This window comes from Ranitomeya variabilis, chromosome 4 (genome assembly GCF_051348905.1).
Source record: "Ranitomeya variabilis isolate aRanVar5 chromosome 4, aRanVar5.hap1, whole genome shotgun sequence".
NCBI classification, from domain to species: domain Eukaryota; kingdom Metazoa; phylum Chordata; class Amphibia; order Anura; family Dendrobatidae; genus Ranitomeya; species Ranitomeya variabilis.
The window spans coordinates 476829674-476855320 of record NC_135235.1 but is presented as its reverse complement, the minus strand read 5'-3'; the positions used below and the strand labels follow the sequence as shown (position 1 = coordinate 476855320).

The 25647-nt window shown below is 41.3% G+C and overlaps 1 protein-coding gene across 1 annotated transcript in view; it reads left to right on the top strand.

Moving 5' to 3' along the window:
- The window catches only part of ST6GALNAC1 (ST6 N-acetylgalactosaminide alpha-2,6-sialyltransferase 1), a 151643-nt gene that overhangs the window by 72357 nt on the left and 53639 nt on the right, over window positions 1-25647 (top strand). The window contains exons 2-3 of the mRNA XM_077251833.1: window positions 20198-20546; window positions 21499-21667. Coding sequence (XP_077107948.1) covers window positions 20198-20546; window positions 21499-21667 — 518 coding nt within the window. The remainder of the gene's footprint in view (window positions 1-20197; window positions 20547-21498; window positions 21668-25647) is intronic.

Genomic DNA, 25647 nt, shown 5'->3' with positions numbered 1-25647 from the left:
CTAGTCCATATACTGCAGTGACTGACAAGGGTATGGGCCACAGTCCTGTACGAGCCCAATGTGGCTCTGCAAATATACACTGGCAAAGTCAGGGTGCAAGTGGAACACCTGCCAGGGCCTAGGGGTACTCGGCACCACGTCCGGTACTTAAAGAGGATGTGTCACGGTGGCAGCGACCTGGTCCGTGGCCCTGGGCGCCCAAGTAAAAGGGAAGGTCTTTAAAGGGATCTGAAGTTTGTTTGTGATGCCACGTGAGGTTCTCGGTCACGGATGACCAACGCTGCTTAAAGGGGTCCACTGGGATGATGTTATGGCAGCTAAGATGGTATAGCTTCCCACAGGTGAAGCTGGGTCCCCAGGGCTCCCGGTGTATAGATGAAGATGGTGGGTAGTGTAGCAAGAAACAGAGGACACAGGTTTACAGTCTCTTTACCTGGTTTACTGATGAATTCAGGCAGCCACAGTCCAAGGTCCCAGATTACAGGTACAGAAATGGTCCGACCGGCTTGGAAGCGAGTTGGGAGTCCGCTTACCAGGTGGGGTTAGGAGCCTTCCCTCTAGCGCTGTGATGTAGTCCTTTTCTGCCTTAAGCTTCTCACAAGGTCCTCACGTGTTCTCTCTGTCCTCCAGGTTGGTAGGACACTACCCGTACGACAGGTAGCTCGAGCCTTTTTACAGGGTCTCTATCACGACCCAGGCTCTATGCGCTACTGTGTCCTCAGGTGTAAGGGCGGACATGTGATTTGTAATCCAGCTGTCCTGCCAGTTTCTGCCGTGAGGCGTAGAGTCCCTCACAACCTCGGTCTTCTGGCTACCGGTGTCTGCGCTCAGTAGGGAGGTAGCCCAGTTACAGCTAACTCCACCGTTCTTCACTCTCCAGTGCTCCTCTTCACCTACACGCTAACTACAATCTGTTCTTCCCTCTCTTCTGTCTTTTGCCAGGAGCTGCAGCACTTGTCGTGGCTGCAAGGCTCCTTCAGTCTTCCTGACTTTCACTGTCTGACTGCTCTCTTCTCTGTCCCTCTAACCAACTGTCTGACCCACACTTTCCCTCCAGACCACAATATATATAGGGGAGTCATCTACAAGCTGGATCAGAGCTCCCCCTTCTGGCCTGGAGTATGAACATGTTGTATGCTTTTGATTACCTGATAAGAGAGATCCTTCGCTTCCAAGCGTGACATCACTCTCCCCGTGAGGAAAGCAGTGTCATTGTAACAACCAGGAACCTGGGGTGTTACACAAGTGTATGGGCAAATATTCACTGGCAATGTCAGATTGTCAAGTGTCTGTTCCGTTCCTGGTCACTCTTATGTGTCACGTGCGCTGTACTCACAGACGCGCGCCGTACGGCACCTTGTTCTCTGGTAGTCACCGGGCTCCCACTGCATGTCTCCTTCTCTCTGGTGCCCACAGCTGGCTGTGGGAGATGATGGATGCTGACCTGCCCGGGGCTGGTGCTCCCAGGACGGACCATTTCTGTCCCTGGCTGCTGCTGAACACACAGCTTCCCTGAGCGCAGCAGTCCCTCTCTCTCTGGATTACTGCAGCCCTCCCACCTTCTCTCTTTCTCTGGTGTGGTCCCTTTGCAGTCAATGGGGCTGCCACAGCGCCAGTACTCGGTGGAGGAGCGGGAAGCAGAGCGCGTTGCTCACCTCTCTGCGCACTGCCCTGGGTTGGCACCAAACTGCTCTGTTGTTCTCCTTTTATCTCCCCACCCCCCTCGGTCAAGAGGAAGGTCCGGCTTGCTATTGCTTTCCCCCGGAAACAGGGGATGCAGCCTTGACAGTTCCGGCCCCGGTAAGCAGGTACCCACAGTGCGGTCATCCCTCTTAGACAAGCACTGAATTCTATATCAACATTCTTCTCCTTAATGCCCTTCAGAGTCTTTTAACAACCCTGAAAGGGAATTTTCAGCAATATTTTGCCCTCGTCTGGAAATAGCAAGGTCTTAGAATGTTTGAACTTCATGGACATGTGTCTCGTTTATCCTAAATAATATTCAGCCTTAAAAAAACAGGTATAGTATCTGAATGAACAACATACAGTATATGTATTCAGTATTCATGTGTCAGAATAATCTAGATGGTATGTATCTTTTATTGCCAAGTACCCTAGAGTAAAAGTTTAATCTGGTCAATTAACTACTAACTATCCTGCCCGGGTATTGTAAAAAAAAGATGCATGTCACATTACATACTTCTACAAATCCATTTATTATAGTGTTAATCTTTTATGCCGCTCAACTTTCAAGCACCATTTAGGGTTCCGTCACACTGGCGTATAGATTGGAAGAGTGCAATCCAATAATAAAAAATCAGATTGAACTTGGACCAATGTTATTCAATGAGTCAGTGCAGATCTGAGCTTTTTACTCCGAAATCACATGAGTGTGAGAAAAAAATTGCATGCCATACGGACCATCAGTACAGATTCTGACTTTTACAGTTGCATTACAATTCTGTAGCATAAGAAACTGTAAATGGTCCTGTAAAAGATTAATAGCTGCTGAGTAAGGTCATAGATTGTATAAGGATGACAAGTGAGAAAAAAATCATCCCACTCCTCTTGGTGAGAAAAGTACCAATTTTTCATACGCTAATGTGAGCAAACCCTAAACTCCAGGATCCAAATTTTAATACAACCTCTACATCTCCTATCGCTACACCATTGCTGCACCAAAACAAATGGTGAGTAGAGATGGGCAGACACCTGGATGTTTGGATTTGGTGGGTTCGGCAGAAGAGTACACGGACCCAAACCCAGACCCCATTAACTTGAATGGGGGGCCCGAACATCCAGTGTTTGCCACACAGTCATGTGCATGACAGCGCAGCAAACTCCACTTCTGATCGTCGGTGAAATCAGTCCCACCAGAGTGCTGCGGTTCGCATGCTGTCACAAGGCAGCGTGAGCTTGCAGCTGTGATCGGAAGTATAAAGCTTACCTCCGTCACTGGTGTCAGCGGATGGGACTACTGCTCCCATCATCTGACACCTGCTGCCATTAAGATGAGTATTCATTAGCCGCCTCCTGCGCTGTAAATAAATTATTAAACAAAAAAAATTGGCGTGGGGAAGTCCTGGTGAAGTCCGTGTTCGGTGTCCATGCCCGAACAGTAGGTGTTTGGTACCGATGCCAAACTTTACTGTTCGGGTTCACCCATCTCTAATGATGAGTCCAATCCTACAACCTTGCCACAAAGTGTTAACAGAACACAACCCTTAGATTTGGGTAACTTTGGTTTAGTCTACATTTCCAGTGGACCGTAAAGGTTATTCACGTGTTCTTGGTTAGAAGATTATTCAGCACTGTATGGATGACTTGTGCCTGTCATCTCTTTACCTGCTAAGGTTAGCAAAATTCTGAGTTTTGCTGATAACAAATGTTCCCGCATACCGTCAGCAATTTACCATACCATTAACCCTGTATATTTTGGCTGTATTATTTAAAGAGAAATGAGTCAAAATGGTAATTGGGGGGAAGTAGAATAGGTTAGACTAAAATAAAAAGTCACAGGCAATGGCATGGCCATGCCATACATAGGCATACATGAGAAGTGGGTTGAACCTGCCGAATGGACTTGCTGGGCTTATAAGGCTTATATGTAAGGGGGCTTATATACATCATATATTGGAGTAGAGGGGATGTTTTTGACAGTGGCATATCTCTTGCAGGTGAAACAGTTGGGTATGTTTTATAGTGGAGTTCATGAAAGCAAAATTAGCAATTCAACCTACAGCTATCTCTTGTGTATGGCAGGCTTTAGAATTCTAATGATGGAAATAAGTTCTCTACATCACTATTTACTAGTTTGGCAGACAAATTTAGGTTTTATGCATTCTTTGACAATGCCTGACTGTACGCAAAGTACCAATTTGTTCTGCTGTAGCCAGTGATAGGTCGACTTGGCCTTGTGTTTTGGATTGTTGTCATGTTGGAACATCCAAGTCGTCCCATGCGCAGCTTCTGAGCTGATGAGTGCAAATTTGCCTCCAGTATTTGCTGATAACATGCTGCATTCATCTTTCCTTCAACTTTGACCAAGTTTCCTGTGCCTTTGTAGCTCACACATCCCCAAAACATCAGCGATCCACCTCCATGCTTTACAGTAGGAATGGTGTTCCTTTCATCATAGTCCTTGTTGACCTCTCGCCAAATTTAACATTTATGGTTGTGGCCAAAAAGCTCAATTTTGGTCTCATCACTCCAAACCACCTTGGTCCAGAAGTTTTGAGGCTTATCTCTGTGCTGTTTTGCATTTTGTAGACGAGATACTTTGTGGCATTTGCACAGTAATGGCTTTCATTTTGCGACTCAACCATGCAGCCCATTTTTCTTCAAGTGCCTCCTTATTGTGCATCTTGAAACAGCCACAACGCTAGTTTTCAGAGAGTCATGTATTTCAGCTGATGGTATTTGTGGGCTTTTGTTTGCATCCCGAACAATTTTCCTGGGAGTTGTGGATGACATTTTTGGTCTACCTTTGTTTTTTTAACAGATCTCCTGATTTTCCATTTGTTAATCACAGTTTGAACACTGCTCACTAGCATTATCAAATCCTTGGATATCTTTTTGTATCCCTTTCCTGTTTTATACAGTTCAACTATCTTTTCCCATAGATCTGTTGACAATTCTTTTGCTTTCCCCATGACTCACAACCAAGAAATGTCAGTGGCTGGATGAAAGATGCAAGAGTAAGTCTGGATCCTAGAAAATCACTCAGTTTTTATGCAGGAAAGAAATATATCTTGGTACCGTGTTAGCCAGTAGATAGAAAAATATTTAGAATTGAGAGTCCTCAGTGGTTGATAGTTTTTATGCACACACTGATTTCAAGCAAACACATCACAGTTGAGGATGTTACCTTTAGTAGCCATTCAAACCAAATTGTGTCAACTTCTGTGCCTGTTATCAGCCAAAATCACCAGGGTATGTGAACTTTTCATCAGGGTCATTTGAATGTTTTGGGTTGTCATTATGATTTAAAAAGAGAAAACACAGTAGTTTGACAATAAATGGCTACACCCAACCACTAACCAAGTAACCATGGAGAAAAAGTTTTGATGCTAAAATTCATATTCTCTGAAAAAAGGCCAAGAAAACAAAAATTCTGCTGGGGTATGTAAATTTTTGAGCACAACTGTAAATATCTCCTTCTCAGTAAAAAAAAAAAAGTAAATATATATATTATTAGAGGTATGGGGAGGCCCAAACAGAACTTTTGCTATGGTGCTCTGTGAACTCTATGTACACCGCTGCTTGCAGTGATAATGAGGGCAATCTGGCCTGTTGCACACAGCCCAAGGCAACGGGGGTCCCATGTCCAGATTGTCCTAATCATAAGCAGCATGACTGGCAAGGAGGGGGGCTCAGACAGACATATTTCTTGCACAGAGGCCCCAAGCTGTCAGTCTCCACCCCTGGTAGGTGTAATAATAATAACAATAATAATATTAGCAAATATCTCCAATTAGAAATGTAGTATAGTTCTTCTGATTCGCTATGTCTCTTTCCTCATGTGTAGGCATTGCAGAAGTTTAGGTATCCATGGAGGTATTTGCTAATATTATTATTATTACACCTACTTCATATTAGGATAGGATGTTGGAGATGGGAATGCCCATTTAACTCTAGGGTGTGAAATACAAATGGTCACACTATAAGAAAACAGTTTATTTGCCGACTTTGTGGACTCCAGCTAAACACTGGAAACTCAAAGACCTAAATAAATATATCAGTGAGTTTTCATCCTCAAACAAATAGAAGTGCTTTATTTTTTTAGCTTTAAAGAAAAGAAAATTCACACTACTGATTTATGTAAAAATAAATTGAATAGCGCAAATATGGAAATATACAGACACAAGATAGATAGAATGATTTTGGATAGATATGTGATAGACAAATAGATATGTGATAGATAGATATATGATAGATAAATAGATATGTGATAGATAGATAGATAGATAGATAGATAGATAGATAGATAGATAGATAGATAGATACATGATAGATAGATAGAGAGATATGTGATAGATAGATATATGTTAGATTATAGATAGATATGTGATAGCTAGATAGATAGATAGATAGATAGATATGGGATAGATAGATAGATAGATAGATAGATAGATAGATAGACAAATAGATATGTGATAGATAGATATGTGATAGATAGATGGATAGATAGATAGATAAATAGATATGTGATAGATAGATTATAGATAGATATGTGATAGATCGATAGATAGATAGATAGATAGATAGATAGATAGATAGATAGATAGATAGATAAATAGATAGACAAATATATACTGTATGTGATAGATAGATAGATAGATAGATAGATAGATAGATAGATAGATAAATAGATATGCCATAGATAAATAGATAGATAGATAGATAGATAGATAGATAGATATGGGATAGAAAGATAGATAGACAGACAAATAGATATGTGATAGATAGATAGATAGATAGATAGATAGATAGATAGATATGTGATAGATAGATAGATAGATATGGGATAGATAGATAGATAGATAGATAGATAGATAGATAGATAGATAGATAAATAGATAAGTGATAGATAGATAGATATGTGATAGATAGCTATGTGATACAGTAGATATGAGATAAATAAATAGATAGATAGATCTTGAGAAAGGCTCATTTGTAGCCGAAACGTCGCCCAGACATGTGGGTTGATTAAAATCCTGCACATTTTTCCACTGAAACAATGGAGTGCTGCCTCTTTCTTGGAATTCTAGATAGATAGATAGATAGATAGATAGATAGATAGATAGATAAAAAAAGAAAAAACAAGGCTTTATTAGCCCATATGGTGTGACCAGCCTTCCTCAAGCCAAAACATCACCATATGGGCTAATAAAATCCACTTTTTTCATCATTTATTTGAGTGCTGCCTCCTTTTTTATTTTGTACTAGCTGAAGAGCCCGGCGTTGCCTGGGCATAGTAAATATCTGTGGTTATTTTCCCATCAGGCCTCTCATTTAGCACCTCACTTCTGTCATTTTCCCATCACGTCTCTCATTCCCCCTAACACTTGTCATTTCGACCTCACATCTGTCATTTTCCGATCACTCCACTATTTTCCCTCACACCTCTCATTTTCACCTCACACCTCATTTTCACCTCACACCTCTCATTTTCACCTCAGTATGTACATGTTTGTCATCTCCCTTATATATAGTATACACCTGTATGTCATCTCCTGTATATAGTATATACCTGTATGTCATCTCGCCTGTAAATAGTATATACCTGCTGTATGTCATCTCCTCCTGTATATTGTATATACCTATGTGTCATCTCCTCCTGTATATAGTATATACCTGTATGTCATCTCTTCTGTATATAGTATATACCTGTGTCATCTCCTCCTATATATAGTATATACCTGTATGTCATCTCCTGTATATAGTATATGCCTGTATGTCATCTCCCCTGTATATAGTATATACCTGCTGTATGTCATCTCCTCCTGTATATATTTATGTGTCATCTCCTCTTTTATATAGTATGTACCTGTATGTCATCTCCTCCTGTATATAGTAAATACCTGTGTCATCTCCTCCTGTATGTAGTATATACCTGTGTGTCATCTGCTCCTTTATATAGTATATACCTGTATGTCATCTGCTCCTGTATATAGTATATACCTGTGTGTCATCTCCTCCTGTATATAGTATATACCTGTGTGTCATCTCCTCCTGTATATAGTATATATCTGTGTGTCATCTCTTCCTGTATATAGTATATACCTGTGTCATCTCCCCTGTATATAGTATATACCTGTGTGTCATCTCTCCTGTATATAGTATATATCTGTGTGTCATCTCCTCCTGTATATAGTATATACCTGTGTGTCATCTCCCCTGTATATAGTATATACCTGTGTGTCATCTCCTCCTGTCTATAGTATATACCTGTGTGTTATCTCCTCCTGTATATAGTATATACCTGTGTGTCATCTCCTCCTGTATATAGTATATACCTGTGTGTCATCTGCTCCTGTATATAGTATATATCTGTGTGTCATCTCCTCCTGTATATAGTATATACCTGTGTGTCATCTCCCCTGTATATAGTATTTATCTGTGTCATCTCCTCCTGTATATAGTATATACCTGTGTGTCATCTCCTCCTGTATATAGTATATACCTGTGTGTCATCTCCCCTGTGTATAGTATATACCTGTGTGTCATCTCCTCCTGTATATAGTATATACCTGTATGTCATCTCCTCCTGTATATAGTATATACCTGTGTGTCATCTCCCCTTTATATGTTAGATTGTTTGTACAAATGGATATTTGTTTGGAGGGCCCTGCACCCTGCTGTTCCATTTTTTTCTTCTAGATAGATAGATAGAACCCTCAACGTTGAAATTGCAAAACCAAGAATAAGTGGAGCTATGGAAATCACTGCAATAGATAGATAGATAGATACATGATAGATAGATAGAGAGATATGTGATAGATAGATATATGTTAGATTATAGATAGATATGTGATAGCTAGATAGATAGATAGATAGATATGGGATAGATAGATAGATAGATAGATAGATAGATAGATAGATAGATAGATAGATAGATAGATATGTGATAGATAGATAGATATGTGATAGATAGATGGATGGATAGATAGATAGATAAATAGATATGTGATAGATAGATTATAGATAGATATGTGATAGATCGATAGATAGATAGATAGATAGATAGATAGATAGATAGATAGATAGATAAATAGATATGCCATAGATAAATAGATAGATAGATAGATAGATAGATAGATAGATAGATAGATAGATATGGGATAGAAAGATAGATAGACAGACAAATAGATATGTGATAGATAGATAGATAGATAGATATGTGATAGATAGATAGATAGATAGATAGATAGATAGATAGATAGATAGATAGATAGATATGGGATAGATAGATAGATAGATAGATAGATAGATAGATATGGGATAGATAGATAGATAGATAGATAGATAGATAGATAGATAAGTGATAGATAGATAGATATGTGATAGATAGCTATGTGATACAGTAGATATGAGATAAATAAATAGATAGATAGATCTTGAGAAAGGCTCATTTGTAGCCGAAACGTCGCCCAGACATGTGGGTTGATTAAAATCCTGCACATTTTTCCACTGAAACAATGGAGTGCTGCCTCTTTCTTGGAATTCTAGATAGATAGATAGATAGATAGATAGATAGATAGATAGATAGATAAAAAAAGAAAAAACAAGGCTTTATTAGCCCATATGGTGTGACCAGCCTTCCTCAAGCCAAAACATCACCATATGGGCTAATAAAATCCACTTTTTTCATCATTTATTTGAGTGCTGCCTCCTTTTTTATTTTGTACTAGCTGAAGAGCCCGGCGTTGCCTGGGCATAGTAAATATCTGTGGTTATTTTCCCATCAGGCCTCTCATTTAGCACCTCACTTCTGTCATTTTCCCATCACGTCTCTCATTCCCCCTAACACTTGTCATTTCGACCTCACATCTGTCATTTTCCGATCACTCCACTATTTTCCCTCACACCTCTCATTTTCACCTCACACCTCATTTTCACCTCACACCTCTCATTTTCACCTCAGTATGTACATGTTTGTCATCTCCCTTATATATAGTATACACCTGTATGTCATCTCCTGTATATAGTATATACCTGTATGTCATCTCGCCTGTAAATAGTATATACCTGCTGTATGTCATCTCCTCCTGTATATTGTATATACCTATGTGTCATCTCCTCCTGTATATAGTATATACCTGTATGTCATCTCTTCTGTATATAGTATATACCTGTATGTCATCTCCTCCTATATATAGTATATACCTGTATGTCTTCTCCTGTATATAGTATATGCCTGTATGTCATCTCCCCTGTATATAGTATATACCTGCTGTATCTCATCTCCTCCTGTATATACTTATGTGTCATCTCCTCTTTTATATAGTATGTACCTGTATGTCATCTCCTCCTGTATATAGTAAATACCTGTGTCATCTCCTCCTGTATGTAGTATATACCTGTGTGTCATCTGCTCCTTTATATAGTATATACCTGTATGTCATCTGCTCCTGTATATAGTATATACCTGTGTCATCTCCTCCTGTATATAGTATATACCTGTGTGTCATCTCCTGTATATAGTATATATCTGTGTGTCATCTCTTCCTGTATATAGTATATACCTGTGTCATCTCCCCTGTATATAGTATATACCTGTGTCATCTCTCCTGTATATAGTATATATCTGTGTGTCATCTCCTCCTGTATATAGTATATACCTGTGTGTCATCTCCCCTGTATATAGTATATACAGTGGGGCAAAAAAGTATTTAGTCAGTCAGCAATAGTGCAAGTTCCACCACTTAAAAAGATGAGAGGCGTCTGTAATTTACATCATAGGTAGACCTCAACTATGGGAGACAAACTGAGAAAAAAAAATCCAAAAAATCACATTGTCTGTTTTTTTAACATTTTATTTGCATATTATGGTGGAAAATAAGTATTTGGTCAGAAACAAACAATCAAGATTTCTGGCTCTCACAGACCTGTAACTTCTTCTTTAAGAGTCTCCTCTTTCCTCCACTCATTACCTGTAGTAATGGCACCTGTTTAAACTTGTTATCAGTATAAAAAGACACCTGTGCACACCCTCAAACAGTCTGACTCCAAACTCCACTATGGTGAAGACCAAAGAGCTGTCAAAGGACACCAGAAACAAAATTGTAGCCCTGCACCAGGCTGGGAAGACTGAATCAGCAATAGCCAACCAGCTTGGAGTGAAGAAATCAACAGTGGGAGCAATAATTAGAAAATGGAAGACATTCAAGACCACTGATAATCTCCCTCAATCTGGGGCTCCACGCAAAATCCCACCCCGTGGGGTCAGAATGATCACAAGAACGGTGAGCAAAAATCCCAGAACCACGCGGGGGGACCTAGTGAATGAACTGCAGAGAGCTGGGACCAATGTAACAAGGCCTACCATAAGTAACACACTACGCCACCATGGACTCAGATCCTGCAGTGCCAGACGTGTCCCACTGCTTAAGCCAGTACATGTCCGGGCCCGTCTGAAGTTTGCTAGAGAGCATTTGGATGATCCAGAGGAGTTTTGGGAGAATGTCCTATGGTCTGATGAAACCAAACTGGAACTGTTTGGTAGAAACACAACTTGTCGTGTTTGGAGGAAAAAGAATACTGAGTTGCATCCATCAAACACCATACCTACTGTAAAGCATGGTGGTGGAAACATCATGCTTTGGGGCTGTTTCTCTGCATAGGGGCCAGGACGACTGATCCGGGTACATGAAAGAATGAATGGGGCCATGTATCGTGAGATTTTGAGTGCAAACCCCCTTCCATCAGCAAGGGCATTGAAGATGAAACGTGGCTGGGTCTTTCAACATGACAATGATCCAAAGCACACCACCAGGGCAACGAAGGAGTGGCTTCGTAAGAAGCATTTCAAGGTCCTGGAGTGGCCTAGCCAGTCTCCAGATCTTAACCCTATAGAAAACCTTTGGAGGGAGTTGAAAGTCCGTGTTGCCAAGCGAAAAGCCAAAAACATCACTGCTCTAGAGGAGATCTGCATGGAGGAATGGGCCAACATACCAACAACAGTGTGTGGCAACCTTGTGAAGACTTACAGAAAACGTTTGACCTCTGTCATTGCCAACAAAGGATATATTACAAAGTATTGAGATGAAATTTTGTTTCTGACCAAATACTTATTTTCCACCATAATATGCAAATAAAATGATAAAAAAACAGACAATGTGATTTTCTGGATTTTTTTTTCTCAGTTTGTCTCCCATAGTTGAGGTCTACCTATGATGTAAATTACAGACGCCTCTCATCTTTTTAAGTGGTGGAACTTGCACTATTGCTGACTGACTAAATACTTTTTTGCCCCACTGTACCTGTGTCATCTCCTCCTGTCTATAGTATATACCTGTGTGTTATCTCCTCCTGTATATAGTATATACCTGTGTGTCATCTCCTCCTGTATATAGTATATACCTGTGTGTCATCTGCTCCTGTATATAGTATATATCTGTGTGTCATCTCCTCCTGTATATAGTATATACCTGTGTGTCATCTCCCCTGTATATAGTATTTATCTGTGTGTCATCTCCTCCTGTATATAGTATATACCTGTGTGTCATCTCCTCCTGTATATAGTATATACCTGTGTGTCATCTCCCCTGTGTATAGTATATACCTGTGTGTCATCTCCTCCTGTATATAGTATATACCTGTATGTCATCTCCTCCTGTATATAGTATATACCTGTGTGTCATCTCCCCTTTATATGTTAGATTGTTTGTACAAATGGATATTTGTTTGGAGGGCCCTGCACCCTGCTGTTCCATTTTTTTCTTCTAGATAGATAGATAGAACCCTCAACGTTGAAATTGCAAAACCAAGAATAAGTGGAGCTATGGAAATCACTGCAATGGATAGACATTGTAGCATGGCTAAAGGGTGTCTAATCGACGGGAGGTATGTATCACAGAGAAGGCTTGTCGCTGTGATGTAACCCGGAGTGTTTTCTGTTTCCACATAAAGCAATAAGGAGTTGCTTAGTATATTTGGGTCCGGGTTACGGGTAGCTATGAGAGATGGGAGGGTCTGGCTACCCATATACCTCACCCCTGGGTAAGGGGCATAACCATGCCTGTCTATGTTTGTTGCAGGACCTGTGGTGAGGTCACAACCACATGTCTGATCATGTGATGGGTTCTGGGTGTGGTTAGACCTATTAAAGAAAGCCTAATGCTAGCCTCCAGAGTGAGTGTATGGGAACCTGTCAGTGTGGACAGATTTCCGTGTGTCCAGGTGGGACACTACAGACAGGAGTCTGTGTAAAGAGATGGAGAAGCCTTTCTCTGTCTGTGGCTTCAGACAGAGCCTGAGTGCCGTCAGGCCTGAGAAGAGCAGAGATCTTCTATGGACTTTTATGTTATGTTGGCCTGATGTACGGACTGTTACCCTTTTTCGTTGCTGACTTAAATGGTTTATGGAGCAAATAAACCTGTCAACTTTTAAAGAGAATGTGCCTCCTGTTTCCTCCAACACACCTGAGCGAGTGAATCCTTACAACATGTTAATGATGTGCAAATGATGAAAAAATGGAAACAAAATTTTCAAAACATCTTGATTTATTCAGTAACAAGTATGAGCACCAGGTGCAGAAATTCCTGCACTCACCTTGGCTACTATCAATGATTGTCTGAGGAATATTCTGCCACGCTGAATACAGTTGGGCATGCAAATCATCAAGATCCTCTGCTGGCAGCTCTCTTTACAGTTGACAACCAATGATGTCCCAGATGTGCTCAATGGGAGACAAATGTATAGACGCTGCAGGCCACGGTGGCATATTTAGACCATGGATGCAACACTCAGTAGCGTGAGCAACATTCAGTCTGATGTTATGTTGAAAAACCCTGTGTACTCCCACGGCGTATATGTTGGCCCCATGCGTCCATGGGGACCTAGCATGATTGCCATAAGACCAGGTACAGTGTATCTGACCACTGACCTCTAATATATATATACAGTATATATATATATATATATATATATATATATATATACAGTGGGGCAAAAAAGTATTTAGTCAGTCAGCAATAGTGCAAGTTCCACCACTTAAAAAGATGAGAGGCGTCTGTAATTTACATCATAGGTAGACCTCAACTATGGGAGACAAACTGAGACAAAAAAATCCAGAAAATCACATTGTCTGTTTTTTTTATCATTTTATTTGCATATTATGGTGGAAAATAAGTATTTGGTCAGAAACAAACAATCAAGATTTCTGGCTCTCACAGACCTGTAACTTCTTCTTTAAGAGTCTCCTCTTTCCTCCACTCATTACCTGTAGTAATGGCACCTGTTTAAACTTGTTATCAGTATAAAAAGACACCTGTGCACACCCTCAAACAGTCTGACTCCAAACTCCACTATGGTGAAGACCAAAGAGCTGTCAAAGGACACCAGAAACAAAATTGTAGCCCTGCACCAGGCTGGGAAGACTGAATCTGCAATAGCCAACCAGCTTGGAGTGAAGAAATCAACAGTGGGAGCAATAATTAGAAAATGGAAGACATTCAAGACCACTGATAATCTCCCTCGATCTGGGGCTCCACGCAAAATCCCACCCCGTGGGGTCAGAATGATCACAAGAACAGTGAGCAAAAATCCCAGAACCACGCGGGGGGACCTAGTGAATGAACTGCAGAGAGCTGGGACCAATGTAACAAGGCCTACCATAAGTAACACACTACGCCACCATGGACTCAGATCCTGCAGTGCCAGACGTGTCCCACTGCTTAAGCCAGTACATGTCCGGGCCCGTCTGAAGTTTGCTAGAGAGCATTTGGATGATCCAGAGGAGTTTTGGGAGAATGTCCTATGGTCTGATGAAACCAAACTGGAACTGTTTGGTAGAAACACAACTTGTCGTGTTTGGAGGAAAAAGAATACTGAGTTGCATCCATCAAACACCATACCTACTGTAAAGCATGGTGGTGGAAACATCATGCTTTGGGGCTGTTTCTCTGCAAAGGGGCCAGGACGACTGATCCGGGTACATGAAAGAATGAATGGGGCCATGTATCGTGAGATTTTGAGTGCAAACCTCCTTCCATCAGCAAGGGCATTGAAGATGAAACGTGGCTGGGTCTTTCAACATGACAATGATCCAAAGCACACCGCCAGGGCAACGAAGGAGTGGCTTCGTAAGAAGCATTTCAAGGTCCTGGAGTGGCCTAGCCAGTCTCCAGATCTCAACCCTATAGAAAACCTTTGGAGGGAGTTGAAAGTCCGTGTTGCCAAGCGAAAAGCCAAAAACATCACTGCTCTAGAGGAGATCTGCATGGAGGAATGGGCCAACATACCAACAACAGTGTGTGGCAACCTTGTGAAGACTTACAGAAAACGTTTGACCTCTGTCATTGCCAACAAAGGAAATATTACAAAGTATTGAGATGAAATTTTGTTTCTGACCAAATACTTATTTTCCACCATAATATGCAAATAAAATGATAAAAAAACAGACAATGTGATTTTCTGGATTTTTTTTTCTCAGTTTGTCTCCCATAGTTGAGGTCTACCTATGATGTAAATTACAGACGCCTCTCATCTTTTTAAGTGGTGGAACTTGCACTATTGCTGACTGACTAAATACTTTTTTGCCCCACTGTATATATATACAGTCATATGAAAAAGTTTGGGCACCCCTATTAATCTTAAGCTTAAAGTTTTATAAAAATTGTTTTTTTTGCAACAGCTATTTCAGTTTCATAATCTAATAACTGTTGGACACAGTAATGTTTCTGCCTTGAAATGAGGTTTATTGTACTAACAGAAAATGTGCAATCTGCATTCAAACAAAATTTGACAGGTGCATAAGTATGGGCACCCTTATCATTTTCTTGTTTTAAATACTCCTACCTACTTTTTACTGACTTACTAAAGCACTTTTTTTAGTTTTGTAACCTCATTGAGCTTTGAACTTCATAGCTAGGTGTATGCAATCATGAGAAAAGCTACTTAAAGTGGCCACTTGCAAGTTGTTCTCCTGTTTGAATCTCCTCTGAAGAGTGGCATCATGGGCTCCTCAAAACAACTGTCAAATGATCTGAAAACAAAGATTATTCAACATAGTTGTTCAGGGGAAGGATACAAAAAGCTGTCTCAGAGGTTTAACCTGTCAATTTCCACTGTGAGGAACATAGTAAGGAAATGGAAGAACACAGGTACAGTTCTTGTTAAGGCCAGAAGTGGCAGGCCAAGAAAAACATCAGAAAGGCAGAGAAGAAGAATGGTGAGATCAGTCAAGGACAATCCTCAGACCACCTCCAGAGAGCTGCAGCATCAACTTGCTGCAGATGGTGTCACTGTGCATCGGTCAACTATACAACGTACTTTGCACAAGGACAAGCTGTATGGGAGAGTGATGCGAAAGAAGCCGTTTCTGCAAGCACGCCACAAACAGAGACGGCTGAGGTATGCAAAAGCACATTTGGAGAAGCCAATTTCTTTTTGGAAGAAGGTCCTGTGGACTCATGAAACCAAGATTGAGTTGTTTGGTAATACAAAAAGGCGTTATGCATGGCGGCAAAAAAACACAGTGCGTTGTATAGTTGACCGATGTACAGTGACACCATCTGCAGCAAGTTGATGCTGCAGCTCTCTGGAGATGGTCTAAGGATTGTCCTTGACTGATCTCACCATTCTTCTTCTCTGCCTTTCTGATGTTTTTCTTGGCCTGCCACTTCTGGCCTTAACAAGAACTGTACCTGTGTTCTTCCATTTCCTTACTATGTTCCTAACAGTGGAAATTGACAGGTTAAATCTCTGAGACAGCTTTTTGTATCCTTCCCCTGAACAACTATGTTGAATAATCTTTGTTTTCAGATCATTTGACAGTTGTTTTGAGGAGCCCATGATGCCACTCTTCAGAGGAGATTCAAACAGGAGAACAACTTGCAAGTGGCCACTTTAAGTAGCTTTTCTCATGATTGCATACACCTGGCTATGAAGTTCAAAGCTCAATGAGGTTACAAAACCAAAAAAAGAGCTTTAGTAAGTCAGTAAAAAGTAGGTAGGCGTATTTAAAACAAGAAAATGATAAGTGTGCCCATACTTATGCACCTGTCAAATTTTGTTTGAATGCAGAATGCACATTTTCTGTTAGTACAATAAACCTCATTTCAAGGCAGAAACATTATTGTGTCCAACAGTTATTAGATATATGAAACTGAAATAGCTGTTGCAAAAAAAACAATTCTTATAAAACTTTAAGCTTAAGATTAATAGGGGTGCCCAAACTTTTTCATATGACTGTATATGTATATGTATATGTATATATATATATATATATATATATATATATATATATATATATATATATATATCGGGCCCTCTGAGCAGGTTGTAAAAGGGTTTCTGTCAACCCATAAGAGCATTTTTAGCTAATATTATGGGCACACAGGTTGTATAAAGCTGAAACTAGCCTTACCTTTATGCCTCCTTGTTGATGCCTTGCTCATTAAAAATCATCTTTTTTCATTTTGATCTTGCAGGCCATGAGACATATGCTGTCCAGAAGATTGCCTCCGCTCTCATTATACTATATTTCCCCTCCCCCCTCTTCTCTGGTTGCCTTTGACCTCATTCATTTATTCTACCTGCCATCTCTCCTATGCACTGTTCCACCCTTCTCAGGGCATTGACTTCAAATTTCCTGTGCGCAGGCGAGGCAGAGTGAATGTCACTTCCTGTCCCAGTGTTCTCCAGTGCTCTGAAAAGTTGCAAGTCAGGTGCCTGCCATGGAAATGAGCAGGCGTGGGATTTCCAGCAATGCCCCTGAAGTCAAAGGCAAGCAGGGAAAAGGGGGAAGGAGAAATCTAGCCCACATAGCCTGAAAGATCAAAACTAAAAAAGATTATTTTTATTGAGCAAGGCATCATCAAAGAGGCATGAAGGTATGAAAAGTTTCAGCTTTATACAACCTGTATGTCCATATTATTAGCTAACAACTCTCAAGTGGGGTGACAGATACCATTTAATATGTTTCACTGTGATAGTCTGCTTATTCTAAACAGAGTGTTTATGTATTGCTTTAATTATAATGAGCCATGTCCTTGACATCCTTATAAAGCTCTTTGGTCTTGCCCATGTTGTAGAGGTTAGAGTCTGACTGATTAATTGTGTCTGTGGACAGGAGTCTTTTATAAAGGGGACTATGTAAGACAGTTGTCTTTAATGCAGGTAACGAGTTGATTAGGAGCGTCTAACTGGTTTGTAGGAGCCAGTTCTCTTAATGGTTGGTAGGTGATCAAATACTTATTTCTCCTTCCCCCATGACGCCACCACGGAGAGAGGGGATCCGCCCTTCAAGGACAGGAAACCTACAGATAAAAAGGGCGGTACCTCTCTCCCGAATCAGTTGGTTTCCTGTCCTTGATGGGGGACCTACAGTACTGGTGAAAAGGCATACCTGTGCCAGAAGAGATTGTCATGGAATGCCAGGCCCAGTCAGTCCAATTCAGGCGGGGTGCTTCTACTTAATGCTGAGCAAAGGGACTGAATATTTAGGACCATGTGATATTTCAATTTTTCTTTTTTAATAAATATGCAAAAATTACTACATTTCTTTTTTTTCAGTCAAGATGGGGTGCAGAGTGTACATTAATGAGAAAAAAATGAACTTTTTTGAATTTACCAATGAAACAAAGAGTGAAAAATGTAAAGAGGTCTGAATACTTTCCGTACCCACTGTACTTTGTATCTTAGTTTTTCATCTGAGATTCATTCGTTCTAATTGATCCATTGCTAACAATCAGTCTACCTGCTTCAGCAAAAAAGAAACAGATGGAAAAAAACGGATGCAACTAGGAAGCCTTGTCAATTAAATAGGTCAGTTTGCCTTGGATGGCAACTCACACACATGTGTGAATGCAGTCTAAGTTCTCACTAAAACTCGGGCCTAATGCGACCTCTCAGCAAGCCTGCCAAACACAATGAGACATGAGTGTGATAACACTCCTGCAGTGTGTAGGGCTGATGTGAGAAAGGTCACCGGAGTTCACAGCTGATGAACCTCGGTCACCTCACGGATGTCTCCGCTCACTTCGTGAGAAAGCTCAACAAGCCATGTAGATGTAGGAGAGCTGGAGATCTGTCAGACAAATGGATTTTTGTTTGACAGGGGAGGAATATGATGGGTTTACTATTTTTTATTTTACAGTACTGAATGGGAAAAAGAGGGATGAGAACTATTTTTATATATATATATATATATATATATATATATATATATATATATATATATATATATTATATATTTAATTAATGTGTGTCTTTCTTTCAATTAAAGGACTTTATTCTGGCTCTGTATTTTTTACAATATGACTATGGAATTAATAATGGAGGTGTCTCATAGACCCCTCTCCATTACTAACCCCGGGGCTTGATGTCAGCTGCCATAAAACAGCCCTATTACCCCACTTGCCACTGCACCAGGGCAAGCGAGAAGAGCGGAGGGTAAGGGCCAGAATTAGCGCATCTTATGGATACTCCATTTCTGGGATGGCTGATTGCTGATGTTCATAGCCTTATTAATATAGGTTAGGAAGGAGCCAATATCCATTGCCCTTTTGTAGCCTATTGATCTTAGCCTGCAGCTGTCTATCTAGCCTTTGCTGGTAATTAATTATAAGGGGGAACCCCACATAATTTTTTTGGAGAGGGTCCCATTTTAATAACCAGTAAAAGGATAAGTAGACATCTGTGACCTGATATTAACAGCCCGGGAAGCTCCATGTTTATTACCCTCTTCCCAGGCTATAAACATTAGCCCCCAGCTGTCGGCTTTCCCTCAGCTGGTTATTAAAAATTCAGGGAACCACATGCCATTTTTTTTTACGTATGTAATTATGAGCTAAATACATGTACAGTAAGCTTCACTGCACTGGTTATATATCTCAATTACATCTATCTATAGCTAAGATTGTTTTATTAGTCACTAAACTAGATTGAAATGACAGAGAGAATTGACAAAGACCTTTTTAGGTTGCATCATGGCAGAATAAAGGTATTGATTTTTTTCCTCACCCGGACTGGATGCTGTTCCTTTTGTGTTTGGACTGTTTATCTCCAATTGGGTCATTGGACTGGAGCATGTATCTGAATATTGATGTACTGTCGGCTGCTCTCTTTCACACTGGACCTTATCTGAAAGCAGCATTTATGTAGGGGCAGAGACTCTTATTCCAGCGATATGTCACTTACTGGGCTGTTTACTGTAGTTTTAATAAAAGAACTGTTTTATGCACACAATTGCACACAAAGGTATCACTAGAGGACTAGTAAACCAGCTAACATGGAATGAAAATATAATTTTTACATTTTGGAAGAGCTGCCTATTTTTGGATTAGATAGATAGATATGAGATAGATAGATAGATATGCGATAGATAGATAGATAGATAGATAGATAGATAGATAGATAGATAGATATGAGATAGATGATAGATATGAGATAGATAGATAGATCTATCACTATCTAACACAAAACATAATTTATATGTTATTGATATGTTCTGTGTTTGTACTGTATTTAGTGTAGAGGAAACTGAAGTTTATTTGGAAAACGGAGCCACTCCACAGTTCCAGGATCATGTAAAGCCCACGGAAGATACGTTATCTGTCACTGCAAAAAGCAGTGGACAACCTGGGAATATGGCCTTGGAAATTCAGCTAAGAGATACAGCAAAATCCAGTAGACCTACGATAGCAAACCATAAGCTGATCTATCAATCTGAATCCAAATCAAACCAAACACGGTTGGATGTCCGGTCAACAACTTTTGGACAAACCACTTGGAAATCTCTGAGGGTATCTGACTTTACTGCTGAGCCACAGTGGAAAACTGAAGAGCATTATATTCTGGTTCCTTCCTCCCATCAGACTGTAAGTGCTTGTCAAATATCTTGTGCTGTTTAGTCCAATGTACATCGCTTGTAGAAGTGTCCTAGCAGCCAAGTTATACCAGTTCTAGTTTCTTTCCAGGTAGCATCTTGGTGCCCAATGAGCCTGTATGGACCAGTATTATCCACTTTTAATTCTACAGCAAGGATTTAATTGCTGATGTAACTCTGTAGCTAAATTACCTGGTTGATGAAGAGTGATAAGTTAGTACCACCCTGGTATGCAGCACTGAGAGCTCTTGCCCTGCCAACCTTCACGCTAGCTATGTCAATGGGGGTTGGTTTGCCTGAGCACTCAGGACCACTATCTAAAATTTTTGGGCCTCATTTGGTTAAAATTATTCCTTATGCTACACATTTTGCTGCATAAACTTAGAGAAAAATAAGTGACAAAACAATGTGGGCCTGATTCATCAAAGCTTTTATGCCAGAATTCTGTCGTAAAAAGCTTTGAAAAGTTGCAAAATTTTGTTGCATTGCAAGGCCGTGCGACTTTTGCCATTTTCACACCATTTTCACACAGCTCGAAAAAAGTGGGCACAGCATGGCAAATTCAGGAGCGGCTGCGTTCCTTATGACATAAATTATGTTCTAGTCCTTGACTGGAGTAAAATCTGTGGTAAGGTGCACAATAAGCAGGTACATGCCTCTTAATGAATCGACAAGTCTGAAAGGTGGTGTCTGTGCCACAAATCTTACTCCAGTCAAGGACTAGAGTACAATTTGCAGTATAAGGAATGCCACTGCATCCTAATGAATCAGGATTATCTGAATCCAGCCTGGCCCCTCATCAAGACCGGAGTGGAAAAACACAGATTTTGATGAAAGTGGATACATTTGGGGCTTCTTTGTATGTATATATAGATGATCTCAAAATATTGTGAATACACTTTGGTGGGTTGATTTTTAAATGTGCATCTTATTTCTTTTCCCAGACCTGTCCAATGTCTATAAAAATTAAATCTCGTAATGTTTCTTGGCTACAACAAAAGTTCCTACGTGATATCACCATATTTATGGATGCCCGCCATTTCACTGATAAGGAGTGGAAAAGACTGGGACACTTTATTCCTCCATTTGGCTGGATGGAGTTACAGTATCCAGGTAAGCCATGTGGTGCTGACATGTTTTTCTTGTAGTTCAACTAATACAGGTGCCAAAAAGTTAAAAAGTTAACTAATATGCCTGATCTTTCTGCTGTTACTGACAGAACAACCACCAGGAAAATACTAACTATCCCATTATACATTTTCTCTATACTTGGCCCCTATACAGTGGCGTAACTAGAGTCGCATCGGCCCTGGTGCAAAATTTGGACCTGGGTCCCCACCTCCATTGTTGATCAGATGTAAGAGCCTTTGTAGCTTTTTAGATACTATAAAGAAATACAAGTAATAGTGTCCCCATCATGGAACCTTTCTGCAATAATGTCCCCCACCTTGGCCCCTTTCTGTAATAATGCCACCCACCCTGGTATAATATCTGGCTTCCTGGAATAATGTCCTCCCTTATAGGCCCCTTCCTGTAATAAAGTCCCCAATTCTGAGCACCTTCTAGTATTAATGTCCAGCATTCTGGACCCCTTACTGTAAAAATGTCCCCCATCCTTGCATAATGTCCCCCATCTTGGGCCCCTTCCTGGTATAATGTCCCCCTTCCTATAATAATGTCCGCCATACTGGGTCCATTCCTGGTACAGTTATTCCTATCCTTGACCCCATTCTGTTATAATGACCTTCGTCATGGGCCCCTTCCTGGTATAAAACCCCAATCCTCTAATAATGTCCACCATCGTGGGCTCCTTCCTGGTATAATGTCTCCCATCTTGGACCTCATTCAGGCATGATGACCACCATCTTGTGCCACTTTCTTGTATAAAGACCTCCATCTGAACCCCTTCCTTGTATAATGACACCCATCCTGGGTCTCTTCCTTGTATAATGACCGACTGTCCTGGATCCTATTCTGGTATAAAGGCACCAATACTGGGCTCCTTCCTTGTATAATGACCCCCAGCCTCACATAATGACCCCTCTCCTGGTATAATTCTTGTACTATTTTCCAAAACATAATAATAATTACAATTCTTATTTCCTTCTTCCGCTCCTACAACATGCGACATCCTCTACTGCAGCTGGTAGCTGACTTAAGTATGACGGCAATGGCAGATCATGATGTCACTGCCATGCACCACTCGTCACTGGCACACCGACGTGAGATGCCAACCTCTGATTGTCCGGCAGCATATATTGCAGCTCAGGGAGCCTTAGACGCACCTCCAGCTGAATTGGTTGCTGGTGGAGCGCCCCCATGCGTAAGGGCAATGGGGTACTCGGTACCGGGTCTGTCTCTCTCAGTTCTGGGGATGTCACGGTGGCCTGACCCAGTCCGTGGCCCTTCTGAGGGGCGCCCAATTAAAAGTATAGTTGTTTGTACGGTGTTCGTGACGCCACCTGTGGTATTCGGTCAGGGTGACCGACGCTGCTAGGGGTCCGCTGGGGTGATGGAATGGCAGCTAGATGGTGTACCTTCCCACAGGTGAAGTACGTCCCCAGGGCTTCCCAGATGTGTAGGTGGTGATGGTGGACATCGTAAGGCGCAATGAATAACGAGGACACAAAGGTTGCAGTCTCTTTACCTTTTACTGAAGACTTCAGCGTCCACAGTCCAGAGTACTGTTCACAGGGCTGGCTGAGTCCGGCCGGTCCGAAGGCACATCCAGAGTTCCCTTTGCAGGTGGAAATCAGTAGCCTTCCTACTAGCGCCTGTGTGTTGTAGTACCTCCCTGCTGAGCACCACGGGATAGTCCTCACAACTTTCGTGGATGTTTCTGATGCTCTCTCTCTCTGTCCCCCAGATGATATGGATAGGACAACCCGTATGACGGGGTAGGCCTGGAGCTATTTTATAGGGACCCTAGAGACGCCCCTCTCCTACAATTTGCCTCCGTTGTCTTCATAGGTATTAAGGTCGGGCAGCCAACTTGGAATTAACTGTCCTGCCGGTCTCTGAAGTAATGCGTAGAGCCTATTACTCCCTCGGTGTTCCGGCCACCGGCTACTCGTCTCAGAAGGATGTTGCCTGTCTTAAGGCAAGATTCCTCCCGGTATTATCTCCTTGTGTTGTGATCTCGTTTCTCACGCTCCACAATATACTTCGCTTTGTGTCCTTTCTTAGGATGCTGCCACAATGATGCGCAGGCGCAGCTCCATAACGTTCTATCTCGTGCTTGGCCTCTGTCAGGATCCCACCCCTGACAGGGACCCTCTGCCTGCAGCTCAGATGTTCCTCTTTCTCCCCCTGTCTGCCTGACAGGTCCTCTCTGGGTCTAACCCAGGCAGCTTCTGTCTCACTTCCTATCCAACCCACCAGTTTTACCCATCTGTGAGAAGTGGCCTAGTACATAGAACCTTTGCTCCCTCTGGTGGACTAGAGTGTGAAGTGTAGTGTGTGACTGTGATACCTGGTCAGGTGAACTCCATTAGTACAATCAGACGTAACATCACTCCCCCTGGTGGAAGAGCGACATTACTGCAACGACCAGGACTCTGGGGCGCTGCACTGGCATCAGCGGGCACCCCCCCCCCCCCCCCCCGAGCACATGCCTGGTTGTAGTCGTACCCTCTGCGACCGTGAACTTTTAATTTTGATAAGGGCTAATAGGGGAAATTGCACAACAAACTGAGAGGTCAGTTTTTTCCAAAGTGCGCTAACACCTTACATGTAATCTGGAACTACTTTTGAAGCACAGTGCAAAACACAGAAGTGAAGGAGAGCCATGATTTAGTGCAGATTTTGCTGTTATGGTGTGTGGGTGCCATAAACCACTGGATGAGTCCCTGAGATGCCAGAACAGCAGAACCCCCCCATAAGTTACCCCATTTTACACACTACACTTCTCAGTGAATTGATATTGGGGTGCAGTGATTATATTGACACTACAGGTGTGTCACCAAATTTTATACCGTTGGGCAGTGAAGAACAATTACATTTTTACCACAACAATTTTGTTTTAGTCCCAGATTTTACATTTTCACACATTGAAATGGGAAGAAATGGCACTAAAATTTTGCACATAATTTCTGCTGAACATAGAAATACCCCTTATGTGGCTGTACAGTACTGCTTAGCCATACGGCGAGACTTGGAAAGGACGGAGCGCTATTTGACTATTGGAGAACAAATTATGGTAGAATAGTTTGTGGACTCCATATACAGAGCCTCTAAGTACTAGAAAAGCAGAATATCCCCCTCAAGTGACCCCATTTTGGAAATTACACCCCTATTGGACCTTATCTACACATATAGTGGCAATTTGACTCCAAGGGTGTTTTCCAGAAATAAACAGCAGTGGATCTTGTTGAATGAAAATTGCGAATCTACTATTGCTATAGAAATGCCACACATGTGGGGCTCAGAAGTGAGGAGGGCATTTGGATTTGGGAGCGCAGAATTCGCTGACTTTCTTTGGGAATCAAGGAACCATGGAGCCATTTTGCTTTTCCAGAGCCTTTGTGCTACCAGTAACGTTGAAGGCTCCTTTATTTCCGTTAACAGATGATGGACCTGAGTGGGGACTTGTTTTTTTTGTGGATGAAGTTGAAGCTTTTATTGGGAACATTTTACATAATATTTTGGATTACATTTATCCAGCGCTCTATGCTGAGCACTTAAATCAAGGTTTCCATCTAAATCTCCGAATGATGTGGTTCAGATGAAACCCCTGAGGGATCCATTCACTATAATAAGGCTTACTCTGGACTCCTCCTGGCCTCTGTTCGGCGGTGTCATTTTCAGAAGTGCACAAAACTGTGATCGACCGCATTTTTATGCATGAATAAAGATGGACAGCGTCCACAGTGCCTCCATCTGCCTCATTATAGTGAATCTTCTGTCGAGGGTTCTGTCTGAGTCACATATTTCAGAGATTTACACGGAAACCCTGTTGTAAGCGCTCAGTGTAGAGCGCAGGATAAATGTGAGCCGACCATTACTGCGATCTTTGAGAAGAAGAATGAACAAATCAATAGTAGGTCAAGAATTTGTTTTAATTATTTTTTTTTACATTCCTCGTGTGGTATAAG